The sequence below is a fragment of the Homalodisca vitripennis genome, chromosome X (assembly GCF_021130785.1).
Source record: "Homalodisca vitripennis isolate AUS2020 chromosome X, UT_GWSS_2.1, whole genome shotgun sequence".
NCBI lineage: Eukaryota > Metazoa > Arthropoda > Insecta > Hemiptera > Cicadellidae > Homalodisca > Homalodisca vitripennis.
Window position 1 is genome coordinate 55,027,169 of NC_060215.1, and position 20,434 is coordinate 55,047,602.

Consider the following 20,434-nt stretch of genomic DNA (forward strand, 5'->3'; position numbering starts at 1 on the left):
CGGTAAACATACAGGTCCAAACGGCGAGCGACTGCTGGATTCCTGCACGCGACGGCAAATTCTGTCCACCAGCAAAAAATTGATAAGATCTGGTCCTGTATCTACGTCCAAGGTGAGGCTATCTAATAATTATGCCAACACACCTTTGGCGGATCAGTGTGGATTCCAAAGTTGTATTCTCATTTTAAATATTCCACCTTCAGGCAAGTCCGCCTTCTACTAGAAAAACAAAAAAAGAACTCGACAGCTTTTGGTTTAGTTAAGTATTTATTGTAAATACACATTTTAAAATCACAATAATACTTCACAATTCAACATTCTATTACCTTACGGCAATACTTTATACCGAAACAAACAACAAATAAGAATAAAGTTGTATTTATCAGTTTCTATTTATTATTTACGTTTTGGAACTGGTTGTTTCATACTTTGGCAAGTTTAACATGGTTTTGTTTACAATCACTACTCATAGTATCTTCTGTTTTATCAATTATATTCCTAATATGTTTTACTATGCACTACTATTTTAATATATATTTATACTACTAATAACCAGATAACATAGTACAATAACCTTAAACTGTCCATCTTATAATTAATATTTTAACTCTAAACTTCCCAACCAATACATTGTATCAGATAAACATATCAGTAGATTAGTTAGAAATATGATTACTTTAAATGGCTTAATGTATGATAATACGGTAAAGACTTATTACACGGATACCTATTGTCATCACTTGAGACAGGTTTTCTATTTTAAAAATAACAACACAATTTATTCATGGCCTTTTTAGTATTATGTGAAAGGTAATAATTATACCATTATTTTAGAAACTCTCATATTTTAGATTGTTTGAGAATGGACTAGTTTTAATGTTTCAACAAGTGTTGCTGACAACGAACAATGAAGAACGTGTTTCAATGTTTCATTATTAAAATACACTCCACAGACGTTGTCTCACTTCTTTCAACAGCGTACTGTGGTATTCCTGCAATTGTTCAATCGTTTGTCTCAGTTCTTCTGATTCTCGGCTCAAAGACTCGTGTTCCTTCTCCAACTCCCAGCACCTCTTCTCGTTTTCCTTTTCAACTCTTGCTTTCTTCTCTCTGGACTTTCTTGAGGAAGAGTTGTTCTTCTCTCGTTGTTCATCGTCGCTTCCGTTCCGCTTCGTTCGCTTCAAAGAAGATGCTTCACTGTCACCATCGTTTGAAGAAGAAGAAGAAGCTGCAGGAGATGCATGATCTCTAAACTTGAGTTGAGTCTTCATTGAGAGATCCATTGATTTATGGATATAAAATTTGGACTCGTGATCAACTTCCTGGAAATGGAAACATCGTACTGTTAAAAGACTTTCTAAAAAGTTCACTAAAAATTTTCAAATATTGATTGATTAACCAAGACCTTAAAATGAAATGTTACAAGACTATAAGTGATATTTGAACATTTTCAGTTACCCCTATCCCCCTGTTCGCTGAGGGTTAAAAATTTTAAAGCTACCATTATTACTGTAGTCCTTTGTAGCTAGTAATATTGCCGAAAACAGATTTTATATATCTAAAATAGCAAAAAAGTTAAGAGGGGGTGCAACTTACTTTTCAATCACCCTGTATATATTTTCTTGTGGCAAAAGTCTTACTTATAATAAATATTGCACAGTTATGCTGGTGTCTAGATCCAAATGTTTACTATTGTAATATTAACTACTAATTTTGACGATTGTAATACAATTGTATAATTTTTCCAAACAATAAAGATTGTTTGTATTTTTATCAAATACGAATTACAAACCATTACTATTAACAAGTAATCGTATGTTTAACATATTTGCATTGTGACGCTAAAATCTAAGTTCTATACGTGACATTTTTAGATTTAAAATAATTTCTTATTTACAACACAGTTTTAAATTTGAGCCCCATGTGGAACCTCAGATTCGTGGCCGATAGGTAAACTATAATTCTATACAGAACGATTTTTAATAGGTTGAACATTAAATAATCTGATCAATCTTTTATACCAATACGTTCAATTTCCAACATTTACATATGGTATACTTCTTTTAGTACAAATAAAGCTTTTGAAACGAACATCATGCTTAAAAAACAGCTTTTAAAAACTTGCTGTTAATTTGTAAGACATTTAACTCAGAATTTATAATGATAGTAAAACTATGTCAATAAACATTATAGTTTTAGAATTTTTCAATCGGTACGAGTAAAATATTTGTTCTAAAACTTTTTCATTTTTTATACGAAAATAATTGCGCAGAACATATTCTACAAGATCACAAAACCTCTGAAACATATTGTTTGTTATTCCAGACAATATAATTACATCCCAACTAACATGCACTCTTCAATAGTAAGTATTTTCTCCTCAGCCCATTACTCCAGAAACAAGCGTCTCTTACGAACGTACACAACTTTCCAGGTTAAGTGTTAGAGAGGGCTTCTTATCCCTAACTTCGCCTGGTAAAATAAGACATTCTTTAATTTACTTTTACAACTTTTTTTCTATCAGAATAAATCTTATGGAATACCAATTTCCCCAAGAGTAGCTATAAGTAAATTATGTTCCAGGACAAGTCAAGTTGCATATTATTTTACACATATAGAATTTCGGATACTACATATATCATAACATTTGTTTTATGTGGTTTAAACTCCGATTAACCTGGGTAGTTACAACCAAAAAGTAATATGACACAAGCAGCGTTTCCACGAATACCAAAGTTTCTTAGAGCATCAGTAAACTACAATACTTTAATCTTTATTAAACCCGTTTTGTTCTGTCCTAAGTTTGCTCTCATCAATGAAATTCATTATTTGTGTTTTTAGTTGAACTGTCTTGTGACCCTTCCTTGTTTCGTGTAGATACTCTAAATGAAGTTTCATTTTGTCTGGGACTATATACTTTTCTTCAATTTATAGCGGGTCAGAGAAAGCGAACAGCAGCTGACTGACCAAAAAAGCACCTTTTTCGCTGATGTAAATAGTTTACTTTGCATGAAACTTTTCCTGTTGTATTAACTGACATCTTGAAAATATAAGGCCCATCATACGGATTTACATGTTATATTTTATGATCATACATTTGTAGTAAGTGAACAGAAATTACAGAACCTGTGTTTGTAGTAAAGAGTGTGAGTAACGAACTGTTGACACAATTTAAAGAACCTCTATTTATTGTTTAAGTTACACTTACTTTATTAATATTATAGTAGTCTGTTATCTTCCACTTTGTTGGAATTTCGTTTCTTATACCACCATTGATCTCTCCTGCTATCTGAGTAGGTTTTCCAACATGTGAAACATTCAATACATAGGAATCAGCAAATATGCTGAGCAGTTCTTGAGCAGTGATATGACCTTCATGAGGGGTAATGGGGAAGGGCTGCAGGACGTGTAGGGTTTGGTTTGGTTCTTCTAGTTGAGCCCTGACCGACCCACTTAGTGTCACTTCATAAGAGGCAGCTGTAAACATTGTGTTGGTTTACAAGTGGTGACATAGATGAAACAATCACATCGTACAAATACAGTATTATATTATTAATGTGATCAGGAACTTAGTAACGTATATAGTTTGGTCACGGCAAAGTCGAAACATGTCAATAATGTGAAAGCAATGTTACTCCGCGGTGTGAAACGGAAAACTTATGACGGAAAACTCATAACGATGATAGTTATGACATCGTTCTAAGAACTAAGATTAAATATAACTGATTTTCTTCTAATATCATACCAGCAAACAGAAATCTACTAGTGCAGTTCTTTTTATATTTATTTTGAATAGTAAAGTTAATAATATTATTTATAATGTTGACCATAAAGGTTAGTGGTTAAAAAATATAATTAAATAAAACATACCTTTTGAATAATTATTAATAGTCTACTAGTTATTTAATCCTAGTTCATCGGCTGACGCGGCTGGTGTCATGACTATCATTCTAGTTTCCCGGTTCAATCTTATTAGAAATATTGCTAACATACGTAAAATGTCTAAATACTGCGGCCCCACTAAGCAGAACCGTCTTCAATTGAAATACGTCAAACTCAGATTGATTCTAGATTTTTTAAATTTTAAAATTAGCAATGTTTTGACTCGATTGGAACCCGAAAACATAAAAGATAAAATATTACCATTAAATATGATTAATAGCTGGATACTACAGTATGTATTTGTGTGTATATGTATTAATGTATAATACATATCAATTTGAACATAGGTAACATACTGTAATTCATTGACTTTTTCTTATATTTCTTCACGCACTACTACTATAGAGTGTCAGTGTTTGAAAATTAGTAGTTAATGAAATTTACATATTAAAATCTAAGTATCCCGGTTCACATCACTTCGAAAATTGCTTACAAAATTATACTCCAGATAATATTTGGTTTAGCTGTGGATAACAGAGAACATCTTCAGTCGACAGATATTATTAAACCAACACTCTGTTTATTCGGTTTAACATATCAACACACGATGAGGACGAAATATTTCAAGAATTCAATTTGTAAGCAATGCTTCCACATGATGTGAACCGGAAAACTTAGATATAACTCATGATACTGGGTAGGAAGTTATTGTGTTGTTTTCATCAACGACCCCGGTTTACACTAACATCAGTTTTGTTAAGTGGACATAACCATGCCTATTATTATTAATGTAGCTCTTAATATACCTGTAGCTGTTTTTTTCGATTATTAATTAAATAAATGTCACACAATGAAATAAAACAGAACATACTGTTGATTTGTACCCACCTCAGAAAGTAAAACACCAAACCAGCTTGTGTTGTGGTTTCTTACGCAGTTGATTACTACAGTTGGTTACAACACAACTTGATGTTTCACTTATTAACCCAACGGTTTGATGCACAGACAAGAAAAAAATAGAGATATCTCTGGGACAGCTTTTTATAACACAACGTAATCGGATGCAACGTCTAGTTCTAACATTACCGTCGATTGAACCTTGTGTAACACGATAGTGTACTCATGCTCTCTCCTAGTACGAGTTTTAACACTAAAAAAACGCCTGGTCCTACACTATCTTTAATTTGCTTTATTACGGGACTAAACAAAAAATAATATGAAAATGAAACAGAATTTAATACTGGCTTCAGTCATTTAGGAAGAATGTCGTATGCGAGTATGCTAGTCGTTTCTCCATTAGTCTGCACACTGATAAAGTAATCAAATTAAATAGACAATTACAGAGGCTAGCCCTATGTCAGAAGTATATATCGAGACCAAAAAACAAAACCCTCATCATGCACAATCATTGGGCGTGGAATTTTATAATCTCAGATCACAGAATTCTTGGTGAGTCCATGTGCATGGGCTATCTTACATTTACTTTCCTGTTTTTATCTTTGTACTTCTTCGTTTAGGTTTATACTTCTGTCAACTAACAGTAAATATTCCAAATTCCCGATCTTGTTTAATCTGAAAATATGTAAAGGTCTATAATGTGTATGTAACGCAATTGATTAGAAATTCAGCAGAATATTCGAGTATATTATTTCATAATAAACAAAACATTTTCGAGTAAAACATTACCTCTTTCTTTTTCTTCTAAGTGCACCTCATGAGACTTTATTTCTGAGGTAAATGAAAGTTTTTATTGTTGATCCCCTTAGATTTCTGGAAAACAAATTTAAACCGCATGAGTGCATTATGTACGAGTTACTAAAACCTATTCACTAACTTATAAGCCAGGATGTTTGATTTAAAACCTTCTGTTAAATTGGACCCTCATTTAGTCAAGTCAACTATTAAAAATCTTTAATTAAAACTTTTAGAAGTTTTTAAGTGAAGTAAATTGTATGTATTTTTTAACTATTAACATTTTAAATATGAGAATAAAACGACCACTTTTAATTCAAAATGGATACCATAAATAGAAGTAAATCTTATTTATAGATTTCAAACATGTAACCAATAATTTAATACGGCAATAAACTAAATATAATGTTGAATTATTCAATAAAATATAACTCAATTTTTAATTTTTTCCGGACGATTAAATAACCGCTGTTTGAAATCCGAAATAACAACCAAAAAATAGTGCTCATATAACAAAGTAGGTTAAAAGGATACGAAACCATACATCAACATTTAAAATTGTATTCTCAAAAATTTATTGAAGGGGTCAAAATTATATTTTACTGTCAATGTTAAACAATATGAGAAATAAATACAATCTAGTTTCTTAGATAAAATCAAACTTAACTAGATTTAATGGCTGAAACTAGTTAAATGGTCAACACATGCATACAATGGTTACTTTTATTCTATAATCTTCTATATTCTGAATAGGGAAACAAATTCTTCCCAATACGTGCTATAATAAAGTGTGCAGCAGTTTTTTCAGTGAAACAGTGTTATTTCCCGAATTTAAAACTGCCTAAAAGCCTTCATAGGACAATCAACACGTTGAATTTAACTTCAAGTAATTAATTCAATGACGTGAAGCAGGCCAAGCACACATCGATAAAATTCGTTTTTATCAGGCTAACACATCGGTGTATGTTTTAAAATGTGGCAAGTTCTATGAGATATGTTTTTTACCATATCTCACAATATAAGTTCTGGAATTGCAAGCAACATACAAAACATATTTCAAAACATATGTACAATAGGTCTGCACGTGAGATGGAATGTTTATAGATTTATTACTAACTAATATTTACAAACTCCAAGATAGCTGTCAAGTCATAATTATTAGTACTTACGTTTACATCCACATCATATGTGGTCAAATTTGTATTTTTATTTACAGAATAACTATCTAATGGTGTCAATTTGAGACTAGTCAGTGCTTTCAGATGAACGTTTATGTCATTTAATCCCTTAATGCGATCCTCGAATGGCGCATCCTCTTGAAGGGTTTCCAAATTAGAATTCTGTTCAGTTAATTGTGATTTCTCTTCATTCACTGACATGTCACATCTGCCAGGGATGATTGGCTCTGGCACTTCCCATGTTGAGGGGTCTTTTAGAGCGGTAGGTTTGAAAATGACAGACTGACGTGTCATCTTCTATGATGAATCGGAATAATCAGAAGACTGTATTACCGTGAATACAGTATCCGATTGTCGCAGGCGATTCTTCACCTGAAAACAACCAATATTCAATAACTTTATTTTCACCTTTTAAATAAAGATGCATGAATATCTGCGCTTTGGTTGCGGTGAACTCGTATTTATTACTCTGATTTAGGGTCGGGAAGTGGCATGTTCCACTTATTGTTGACTTCAAAAATTTTCTTTTTTAATAAAGTATAACTTATTTAAATATATGTGTTCTTGATAAATATTTCTAACAGAACTCTATTTTTTTATATAAATGTGATATTCCCTCCAGCAATCTTTCATTTAAACACAATCATATCCTTATCTTCAACAGATTTTCTTTGGGCTTTATCCATAACTAAAATCTGTTTCAAATGCCTACCATTACACGGAGAATGATCAAAACATGTTTTTTCTGTATTCGTAAAAATTATCTTAAGGGACTGTGACCAAATTTTTGTTTAAACATAAAAAAGTTTTCCAACCGAATTCTGATTGAACAATCTTAATGTAACCTTTGTTTAAACGTTAACTTCATCTAGCACGCATTTCGTACTAACATGGTTACCGCAGTGGACACCACTTTGTAAGTACTACAAATGTCTGTAAGTTACCTGCAATTAAGTATAAAGGAGAACTAATAGTATTTAGATAAATTCTTAAGTAAGGATTTATCAAATAAATGGAACATAAATAATTATTGATTACCATGAGATGTATAGTAATGCAAAGCACATATGAAACACATTTAAAACATTTGGAGAAACAAAAGAAGCAATGCAATTTATATTTTTGTATTAGCATAAAATAAAAAAATTCAAATATGTGTATTGCAGACAGTGCCATCGTTCATAAAAGTATAATTTTCATATTTTATCCAATAAGTATAATATAAATACCAGAGCACATTACCTTGACTAACTCATCTACCATTCAACACGCTTAAGACTGTACCTAAAATAACTGGTAGTGGCCTGAATTTAAACTACAAGAATGAATATAATTTAAGTGAATAATACAATTATTAATACAAAGGTTGAATCAATATGAATTTAACTATTATTAATGGTAACTTATCAGTCGTAAATTTTCAGTATTTCTAAAACTAAGGATGGATTATTATTCTATAAATATACATTTATTGCTGCGATAAATATTAACTTACTGCAAAGAAGCAATCTGTTTGACGAGTACAAAATAGAACAGTATTTTAATAGTTTTTTTCCAGACGATGTTAGTGCTACAGCAAGTATAACCAAGCCCATGGAAACTTCCAATGAGCAGGTTTTTCAAGGGTAATGTGCAAAGGACAGAAGCTTATTAACACCGGATAAGTGTATCGTGGTGGAGAAGGACAGAGACAATTTATAATATAATCTCTGCAGAAGAGGCTAAGAACAAGTTAGGTGTCGGTGAGCTCCGCCACATTCTTATCGCTATGACCTTCTCAAGGACGGCCGCGTGCTGGACAATAGATTTTCCGTTTGTCTCCAAGAAACTCTTCATTATGTTTAGTCATATTATTTGAAACTTCTATTTTATCTTGATTCAATACAAAAGTGTTAACAAACTTAACACATAAAATGAAACAACACTGAAACAGATATATGTATTTATATTTTTATTCTTGTGGCTTTATTTGAAAATTTTTTAATAGTGCTAGAGTAAATCTAAAGCCTCTTGGGAGTTATTAATTAGGCAGAAAGAAAAAAGGTGTTATATATGTTATAACAGCTTTGAAACAAATAACACTACTTCAAATGATAACCAAATATGTACTTAATCAATAGCAAATTTTTTTACCTGCATGATGAAACAATTAACCCAACACTTGTAGTAACATTTAAGTTTACATTTACTCGTATGTTATCTAATAATTAACGAGCCCATTTTATTATCTGTTTAAAAGACAAATGATAGATCAACTGTTTTAAACCAAAAATAGACGGCCCTACACTCATAAAGATTTTATTTCCAAAGGTCGTGACTTTTTAACTTTTTTTAATTGAATCTGTATTTCTGGACGAACTAAAGGAGGCTGTCGTCATAACATCCAATGTTTAAAAGTGAAAAAAGGAAGTAGTGTGGATTACTTACTTTCTTGGCTATTAAATATGCTGGCATATATCCTTACTTTCGATATTTCTGTGATACGAATATATTATAAAATGTGCAATTTTTCTTCAAAACCCAATTAAATTCCTTTCTGGTTGTGTAAAATAAGGTAATATGGTGTGCAATGGTATTGTATGCGATCCTCCTGTTCTGTACATTCAGTTATGTACTTTAAATTTTTGTTTATATAATTGAACTTTCTCTGTTGATAAGTTTGAACTGGGAAATTTCACGGCCATATACTGATTTTTTTTTAATTTTTTACGATTGCTTAACCTTATTTTTTTGGTTTTTAAAACATAAATAAAATGCCAGATTTTCAGAACTCGAAAATTAACATTCTGTTTCGTAACATTCAGGTATAACGATTACAAATGTCCGAAACCTTGCTATCCTTTTCAATAGTAACAAAAGAGAAGGCACTTTTAACAAGTGTCTAGGCTTTTTGAAAGTGCCCTTTAGGCTTCTTAATTCTATTTTTGCTTGGTAAAACAAGACACCCTTAACTTTTAATTTCAACTATAAAAATTGTTTTAGTAATAGCATTATATTTTAAATAAAAACATTGTATACTTATGACGTTTGTAAATAAATTAAATTGTGAATCTTCAAACCTCTTCTTCAGCTCTAATAAAAGCACATACCTTTATGTTCATATAAATTTACCTACATGTCATATCCTTTTTGGTAGAATTAACGCAGATTTATAATATTAGACATAATACACCAACCAAAATTGTTGAAAAAAAGCCTGATAAAAATGAAACCAAACAATAACGGTCAGGAATGTTAAATACTACTTACAGTTATACGTGCTCATGTGATAGAAGATGCAAGCCCATTCTAAATGTGAGAGTTACAGAATACAAGTCAATACCAGAAAATGGATACTGGAAAAGTTTAACATTACTCAACATTGCTGCCTGAAAATCATGGCATAAAGTGTTATGAATTTAAACAGTTAAGGGCATTTTAAACGTAAACCAATGGGATCTTCATACATAACATTAAGCAGAACAACTGCTACGTCAATGTATGTTTAAGTTAAGCCACTTTGATTACAATTATTAAAAAGTAATTAACCATGCTTTTTAACAAATTGTAACAATTACTTTAACCCATATAGTTCAAACTCACATTATGACTATGGGATTAAGAAGAAATATAAGGCCATAGATGACTACCTCTTTTGCCTTCCCCGCACAATCCTGTTTATTTATTTTTTTTATTTTTTTATTTGATGCACCATCACGCTACATTACGGTATATCTCGTTATTACATTTTTTACATACTCCTCTCACCTTCTCTGATATGTGTAGTATGCGTTTAGCTTTCAGGTTTATGCTTTGTTCTTGGCAAATAACTTGCTCTGTTGTCAAGATAGACTATGGCAAGGCCATCATCACTTTTGATTTTTTGCATTTATTGAGCTTGGTTGTCAGGCTTTTAGACACTTGAAGAATGGGATGGATTCCAGTCCTCGAAGTGTTGGGTTCTATTTTTGTAATGTACATCATAAGGATGGTGTATAGCCGAAAATTAATCCTTTTACATCATCCATCGGTAACAATCAATATTTATATATTTTCACTTTATCAGCTATATTCTCACTCTGTTATCACTATGTTTTCACCAACTCACTTTCACGGTGCTGTAGTGTAATTTTTCAAAATATACATTCAGCAGTTATAGATTTAATTTACCACATAAAACGTATTAACCATGAGTTACAAGAGTCTCAGTGATAAGAAAACCACTGACAAATGAAAAGAAGGATATGTTTCCTGTTCACGGAATTAGTTCAAGGACAGAGACGATTTATTCTGTTCAAATATCCATCTTGAGGGTTATGGAATTATTCCGAGATTGTCCCTTTTTATTGTAGAACAGAACTTTCGCTTTTTCCTTGCGAAGTACAATCACCATTTTTGTTTCAGCTATAATTTAAAATTATTACGGTTTAAGTCAGTACGTCGGTAACGCAAAAGCGATCAATTTTGGATAATAAACTATTTTTCAATTTCCATTTTAGCATAAATATTATAATTAGGTTTAATATAAGCAGAGAAGTGAAATTTCCAAGAAAAGGTTTTATTTTAGAGTATGAAATTATACACTCAAAAAGATAAATTTCAGTAAGATAACTAATAATGGACCTTAAAACCGAATACTACAAAGACCTTAGAAAATTGAATTAAAAATTCCTACTAACGTAACACCTCATTTACGATAGTAACACCTCGTATTAGTAAATAAATCAATCAAATCCAACATAAACATATAGGGGCTGGATTATCTCTGAATAAAAATCACCACTACTGTTAGAGCTTCCTATATAGCATGAATAAGGCATTCGAATGATACCTGTTAATGTCCGATCAACTTATCCAAAAACATTTAACAGCGAAATACGTTTCTAATGTATTATCTGATTGTGTAGGAATCGATTCAACCTTTAGACATTACAAGACCCGTCATTGAAAACATAAGACATGAAGATGTTATGAACATTATTTATTTATTGCACCTAAGAATTAATTTCTCTTTATCGAAGTTAAAATTTCAAAATAAACAGAGCATCGGCTAAAGGCTTATATGCCTCCAATCCACTTTTTTCCATTTTGTTATTGACGGCAACATCTAGAGAGTAACCATTGTCACTTGTAGTGGCAAATTCACACACGGTGAACTTTGAGAAGATTGGACTGAGAGAAAACTTAAACTGAAAACCGAATGACAGTTCGAAATCATTAAATTATATGACACCACTGTGTATGTCTAGTCTATAAAACTCAAAGTCGTTCTGGCACAGTCTATATTGGAGGAAAGTGGCTACTAAATGCAGTACGCTGCTAGTGAAAACACACCTTCCTCAATTTTCTTTTAAATAGAATACTCACATACCTTTAAAATACTAAAGATCTACTGAGTTAGTTATTTTATAACCGATCTTATAAAATTACATTCCGAAAGTATAATTTGTTTTTTCACCAATCTTTTTTTCAAAAATAAGGAGCCACGAAAACTTAAATTTGCGAGATTTAATCTGTTTGTATATTACGAACGTAGTAATACCAGTACTTATAATACATTCTCCACAAAATAGATAGATAGATAGGGAAACGGAAAGATTAAACTAAAGGAAGTAGTTCCTAACACGCCATGTAATCATTTCATAGTGCATTAATTCTTGATACAATGTTTCATAAGACAAATATTTAATCCAGTAGGAGCTAAATTGGTTTTTATTGATTTATAAATAAAACAAAGAACATATTACGTTAAAGTGATAACAGTCGGGTTATCAGTTGAACTTTAAACCGACCAGGTCAAGACAAATCTAGTTAGTCTGATACGATTGGTGCATATTCTGCAACTAAAATTTTATAAAGCAGTTATACGTATTTATAAGAGAACAGTCACGACATTTTAATTTACAACGTGATCTAGATGAACCTGTTTGTGGTCTGACATGATAAAATTAGTTTAACATGACATTATGTCAACAATACATTTTAAAAATACTCCATATCCCTTTATCGTTGTTAATGGTATTTGTTATACGGTAAACACTAAAGTGAATAACGGCAAAAGAATTTTCATTTAGGGTAAAAGCATTGGACAGAATAAAACAGAAAATAACAGTTTACAAACTTAATTTTTTATTGCCTAGATGAATTTTGTAGCACGAGTATATAAATAAAGTCTTATATAAACCGATAGATATCAAAAGGCACTGACGTCCACCAACCATGTATTTAACTTGTGAAGCGTGGTATGCCTCAGGGGTCCATGTTGGGTACATCTCTCCATATTTGTTTGAAGATGTCTTTGGGCTTGTTTGTAAAGTTATAACGATAAAGTTAGTTCATCATGAAAGATCATGAAAAGATACATATTTATTTGCATACGATTGTTATACATTGTAATATTCTGTGGGGTAACTCATGGGATGTCCTCAAGATCTTTAGTCTTCAGAAAATGATAATTAGAGTAATTTGTGGTGTAGCAGCTCTGACTCACTGACTCTGATTCCCCTTTAGTTGTCTAAAATTTTATGTATCTTTTATTACAAATGTTATCTACTGTACTAGAATTGTATTTCTTATTTCTAAACATTGCATTGTATGTTTGCAATAAGTAAATGTTCTGATTCCGGTGTAATAATGCTAAAACTTTAATTGGATCAAGATATGGATTACTCTATTATTAATACGTACTCAAGATGGTTTCGAATTTATTGGGAATATAAGCAGAGCTTGTTAAATGTTGGGTTAAAATGAAACCAGTGAGGCCAGATAAGTAATGTATCATTACTAGTCTCATTGGTATGCTAGAGTATTTTTATCATATATTGTTAACTTCATATTCAGTTCAGTAATTTAATTATAATGTAAATATACCATATTGTGCAGCAATTTATGAAACACTTATTAAACTTTGTTTGAGACAGAAAGTTTGTTAACAAAAGAACTATCATTGTCTTGAACTTCCTTGTTTAAAGTTCACTGAATAAATTCACGTCTATCGCCTTCACATAAAACTGTCTTTCTTTTTATTTAAAATTCCATAAACACCTACTATATTCTTTCTGGATTCAATAATTAATTATTTTATATACCAATTTACTTCTCAAAAAATAAGTACTCTAGTTTTACTTGAATGGGTCCAATTTCGAACCGCTAATTTTGGCTGATTCCTCCTTCTTTTCTGCAGATAGCATTCATCGATGTCTTGTGCTGCATTACTAGATGAAAAAGCCGTAACCATCTTATTGAGATCAGCGATTACCAACTATAAAGTGGTTCTTTTAGATGTTAAATGTAAAATAACTATAATAAATTTAACTTTTGCCATTAACATTTAAATTGTATTTTTGTGACATGCACATGCGCCAAAGAAGCGATCAGTTCATCTTTTCAAACTTTATTTACTCACATTTCTGTAGTATATTACTTTCTAACAGGATATATAACTATGTTCAATGCAGTAAAACGTTAATATAACAATAACCAATTAATTTATTGTGTAATTTTAACATAAAGCAAGCCGCTCATAAGTTTTAATAATGATATAAACCTTAGGTAATATTCTATTTAACGGCAAATAAATAAGCAATATAAAACTTACATGTAAGTTTACAAAGCAAAATTAAATAAACTATTATTTAAAAACGTAATATAGCCAAAATATTTACTTTTGACCATCTCTCTGGCAGTTTTAAAATACTCTGAAAATATTGTATACATATATTTGTTTATTTCGTTTCAATATGGTTGAAAAAATTAAAATTAACAAAATAATTAAAATCTACCTAATACTATATTTCATCCAATACCAATGGAGGATGATAAACACTTGGCATACTGCGGGATATTATTACGGACTAAACTACTCCATAAATTTATTATAAACATATGGAGGAGATAACCATGTCTTCTGCAGTAGGTAAAAACTCAGCAGTAAAACTTTCTGTAACAGAGGGTAATTAGCAACTTTAAAATTAGGTATACTTTAAATGCCTACGATATAATAAATGCCTTGATGCCGATAACGCACACATCTGTTGTAAGTTTCAGTAAGACTCCAAGTCTTTTGGGGATGTTCAAGCACATAACTACTAGTAAGTATATACCTAATATACTGTGTATAATAATAAATATAATTGGCCACTGTTACTCAGCAAAAACTTTTCCAATTTAATGTATTGATAAAAGGTCCAAGGCATTGTGGCGTTTAGTAAATGATAAAGAACTTAGTTTTAATACATATGTTTAATATAGTCAATTACTTTTTTATTATTTGCACCATCTATCAAAAACACACACATACCGTTATAGGAAAATTCCTTTAGTACTCCTTGTTCATAGAATATCTTTTTATTCTATGGAATGTTTTCTTTTGCCATTTTAGAAAAAAAATAAGCTGTATATTTTTGTCTTATCTCCCTAATCAAATGACAAAACATGTTTCCATTGTGGTAACCACAGTATTTTTCCTCAAAATAGTGAGCTACAAAACAATGAATAACATTATGATGTAACTAATTCTATTAAGTCATTCTCATCTCTAAGTTAGTTTCATATTTGTGGCAAAACATGCAACATACCTTCGTTCTAAACTAATCAAAAATTACGATTTTATAGCTACCGAACACTAAACATTGCATTCACAAACATGAAAAAACTATTAAAACCTAATTTAACATTCCATTAATGAATAATTTAATTTAATTCATTTTCTCATCAAATCATTCTTTAAGTATTATTCCTTGTCAACAGAGGTTAATGGCGCCAGCGCCAGTGGCAGCGTGTTGTTAAAGGAGCTCTTCTCCACAAAGCAAAGCATTTTAGACTCGAAAGTACGTTTTATTAAACTTTGAACTGACTGCCTCAAATAATTATTGGAGCCAATTTATTGATCTGAAACTAGCTATCGAAGAGAAATGTAATTAAAAGTAAAACTATATTGTTGTATTCTGTAGCTGTTCCTACTTATTTGTGTTGTAACCATACATTAAAATAAAACCTCAAGGATATCAAAGGAAAGATAATCATCAAACAAAGTTCCCTAGAGGCATCATGGGGTCTTTGGTTCTATTTTGCATAAGCTGTTAATGCATTTCTTCAGAATATGTTAAATAAGATCCTAACAAGTCGACCCTAAATTAATCAACGTTGCAACTGTTACAACCAGTTAATATATTAATCTTTCTTGAGAATTTGATGGACGTTTCTGAAACTAGGATCAATATGTTTTATCTCCCTTGCGTCATATATATGTCTACAAACTCGGACGTCCTGCTTCTTGGACCTCTAAAGCCCAGCACACAATTTATGACCCTAACTTAGGTTTTATTTTGTCATTAGGACAATAAGCTGAGAAAACCACTACTACACTTAAACCTATGACATCTTTGGCATAGCTATCGGAGTGACAAGATACTCAGAATGAGTAAGGGTGTGAATTGAAGCATCTCCTGCTGAGGTTCCAACGTTTATCCATCATCTAACTCAATCATCCCTATTAAATATGAAATATAATGCAGTCACACGTATTCAAACGGTCGTCCTCCGCAGTATACTAGACCTTTTTGATTCAGTTATAACTCTACTCCCTTATTTTGACTGTTGTGATTAGTCACGTGCTACTCATAAACATGCAAAGGCTATTTATGTGTGAGTGACATCTTCTGGGTTTTCTATAGCCAGTGTACGTATCATGGAACGTATCATCGTTCATATATAACCCAGCCAGAAGTGAACCCTCCTGGAGGTGTGAATCCTGTCTTAGTTTACACTATTCTTTAACACGTCAAATCCTTTTAATTAAACTACTTAGATCCAATAGGTGTTTAGGTTTATCTAGTGCTAGGACACTGTTCTCCGATCTCTGAGATATTCATTTCCTATTGAGTACCATAATCAACTTCTTACCAGAAGGATGAGTCCCTATGAGAAAGTGGTATTTATATGCCTTGTGTTGGTTTCCTGAATTATAAACAACCACATATTTTATCAAACAAGAGTGGTTTCCTCGTAATTTAATAAGGTTGCCGTAGATCAACAAAGACTCGTTTCCTGGAAAAGAGTGAAAAATCAGCCAATGCAACTCTTATCACAAGTGCATTATATACGATGTTTACCCATCAACAAAGCCAGACCTACGGTTTTGTACAGGTGTCATATGTCTGTAACTGGCCTATACGATTCTATGGTATCAGAATGCACTACAAATATTGTACGAGATACTGTCACAGGAAGCTTGGGTTCAGGAACATTGTGCACTTTGAGTAAAACTACGTTATACTTTTCGTGATTTGTATCTCTGGATGTCTTTTGTCTCAGCATTCTATGATTTACATTCAGCATCTAGAATTATCTGGTCACGAGAATGATTGGCCTTTAGAAACCGCCAGGTATTTGGAAACAACTAGCTATGGGATCTCCAGAGGAAAACCCAATTGTCTACGACTATTGGACTGTGACAACTACCAGGCATCTGGAACTACTTTCTCTATGATAACTAAAAGCACATTCAGAAATAATACTACTTGGAATATATAGCCTCATTCTTGATTGTGAATAAACGGACTAAAATATTTTAATTAACATTAAAGCAGTATTATAACGTTACTAGCCAATATTAGAACTGGCAAAAGATGTCAAAAGTATGCGATTAACCAAAGGAATTGTCGATCCCACTTTCACTAACCATCCAATAAAACCAGAATGAATCTGTTAGAAACCTGTTAGAATTTGGTCTGAGATGTGTGTTCCTCAGTAACCCTATACTATTAATTTAAGCTTCTTACATTTTTTCGGTTAGCAAATTAGCAAATAAATTACACAGAGTTTTTACATTGATTTTTTCATTATTTAAGCTTTAATTTTATTCAAATCAAATAAAATAAAAAGGAACTTTAACAATTCTAACGTCGTCTCAAAATAAAGCTTTTTGTAATGTTATTTCCAATTAAAATTCTAAATAATATACTTTAAAAAATGTTTTATTTCTTTAAAAACGTTTAAAATGACAGACCAAACTTGACCTTGCATATTGATGAAAGAATATGATCAACCACATTGGAAAGGATATGATCATTAAAATTAATAAAGTATTAAACTACTTCTAAGACAAGTATACAACTAATGAACATTCTTTTTAATGTTCTTATGTACATATAACATGACAAAATATTATTATGGCAGTAAGAATTCGTTTTTTCGAAAATTATATAATTTGTGGGATATCTTGACTATTTTTACGTATGTTCCAGGAAGACTCATCGTTAGTGTTTAGAAAAATTCCAACCGTTATGTATAGGTTTCTAATTTATGGCACTTCAGTTCAAATTTCCCCTCATACTATTAATTAAAGTTCTAGACCTATAAATAATATAATCTATACATGGTTTCATAACAGTAATATAATTCTAGCCTGTGTTAATAAAAAAAAGTCATGTTAATATTAAGAAATAATTTGAAATGACACTATTTTGTTTCATATTGTATGTTATTTTATATTTCTTCTAATGTCCTATTTTATGTCTCAAAGTGTTGCTACTTCAAGATCCTAAGGCTACAGAGAACAACCTTAAGACAAGGTTAAATGAAATTATAATATTCCAAATATTTGCAGTAGTTAAATTTGCATCCATTCTTTGTTAGTTTTGAGATGGTTCGATTTGTATGTATGGTTTAATATGTTTATAAGCTGAGGCTTCATTGAGAAACGTTTACGATTTCATGTTTGATAAAAATGTTCATTAAAAGAGTTTTGAACAATGGCAGAAAAAGTGGCATGTTAATATTGAAAACATGTCACTGCCCATTTTTATACTGTCACTGCCCATATACGACTTTTTAAGATTAAATTTAGTTTAACCTAAGATTGTATTTGAAAAGTGTTCGAAACACCAGGCTGAATAGCAACATTATATCTCTCAATGTTATGACAGTGACGTATGATAAGTATATATGATCTTTCGTAAAGCTCTCTTTTTGGTTTTTAGTTTAGTATATGTTACATGGGCAATCTGTGTCCAGCCACGATCTTTATGGCGTATCCCTTGTTATCGATGTCACTTTATGCCAGACGTGACACGGACATCGGAAGAGGAATTTCGAGCTCGACATGCGTTCGTAATGACGTCAGCGTGCAGCTGCATAATGCACCCATTTTAATTCACAGTACCGTCCATAACGTTTGGCACTGAAAACTGGGTTTGACATAATAATATACATCCACAAAGGCACAACTTGGATAGTCCTTTTTAAAAATATCTCGTTTTTTATCTATAAAAGTAAATTTATACATAAGCAAGAATACCTTTACGTACAGCAAGAATTATTACTAAAGATTAGTTATAAAATGTATAATACAAATTGAAAATTCAGTATTATTAATTCAAATTCGTCACGTCCAGAAAAAATGTTACAAAAAAACATGAAAAGGTTATGTTTGTCATATTTGATAGATATGAAAACTTCTTAATATCTCAGGTCTTCCGCGTATAAATAGAATATAATTGTTATTAGATGAGCTGAAGTATAATCATAAAAGCTTTGACAAAATTAATCAATAACCATAATAAGCGGACGATAATAACAGCGATACTATGGCGATAATCGTGTACATCTTCAGCTTACTATATTTTTTACGAGTTTTAGCAGAATTATTTATTATAATCAATATAAATCGATATATTTCAAAAAGTTCGATACTTAAAAATAAAATTATGTATGAAAAATTTTAATATTCTACATATAATAACTTATATTTTATAACTAATGTCAAAAAAGTGAGGAACTTTGGGCACTTTAAATTGAAAAAAAAAATGCTTAGATGATTTTTAATAAAATTAAACACATCTAAATAACTTATTATAAAACAATGCAGTGTAAAAAAGTTAGAGTTTAAATTTAACATAACTTCAAATTTGAATATTATATCCAAAAATACACCACGTGGACGATACTAATTCCACAATGCACTACAAAATAACTGGTATCGCGGTAACTTTTGTTTAGCGGAGCAAAAGGGTCCTCAATATCAAACAAACCCATTCAATGAAACTGTGAATTATGTTAAGGAAAAGAAAAATATTTACCGCACGAGTGATTGTCATGTCGACCACGATCCTGAGGCTGCAATGGCCGTTTCTTCCTGGAAGTGTATCTGTTTCAATCCAACCGAACTATAAATAATGTAAAAACTGAGCTGATATGAACTTAGAGGTCACGTCAGAGCAAATGTGGCGCACCAGTGGTAGATAAACTGTTAATGCTGTAACAGTGATTCCGTATTTTGAATTTCAATCATTTTCAAAGATCTTAATTACATTTTTTATTTAATATAGGAACTAGCATGTAAATAGAATAAGTAACGTATACAATATTGACATTACTATCCTATTCTGAATTAAACATATGAAAAAACTGGGATGGAATACACTTTTGTTTCAGGTAAAGTTTTCATTTATGTAACGCGTGATAAACATTTCATTACTTAGGTTAGGTTAAACCATTAAAACTCCATCTATTATTTTCTAAATACTAAACAAATGTAAATAGACAGGTATTATCTTCTACTCTTTATATCGCCTTAGTAAAATTGAATGTGTAATTTATAAATTTTGCAGTTTAGTTTAGTTTTTGCTTTTCTGTAAATGATTTATATATATATGTATAAAAATAAATAATAAACTAAATTATTCTAATTTATTGCACTGAAT

At 31.1% G+C, this 20,434-nt stretch overlaps 2 protein-coding genes across 2 annotated transcripts; both read right to left on the minus strand.

The window, feature by feature from the left end:
* Nucleotides 1-248: 248 nt before the first annotated feature.
* LOC124369451 lies at nt 249-3,487 on the minus strand. The gene is made up of 2 exons (XM_046827458.1): nt 3,209-3,487; nt 249-1,322 (listed from the first exon to the last, which is right to left on the minus strand). Exons 1-2 carry the CDS (start codon nt 3,485-3,487, stop codon nt 936-938), a joined length of 666 nt encoding a protein of 221 aa, XP_046683414.1. The 3' UTR covers nt 249-935.
* A 2,094-nt stretch (nt 3,488-5,581) lies between these two features.
* Nucleotides 5,582-19,928, minus strand: LOC124369000. Its single transcript, XM_046826600.1, has 3 exons — nt 19,811-19,928; nt 6,744-7,124; nt 5,582-5,652 (listed from the first exon to the last, which is right to left on the minus strand). Exons 2-3 carry the CDS (start codon nt 7,044-7,046, stop codon nt 5,605-5,607), a joined length of 351 nt encoding a protein of 116 aa, XP_046682556.1. The 5' UTR covers nt 7,047-7,124; nt 19,811-19,928; the 3' UTR covers nt 5,582-5,604.
* Nucleotides 19,929-20,434: the final 506 nt, after the last annotated feature.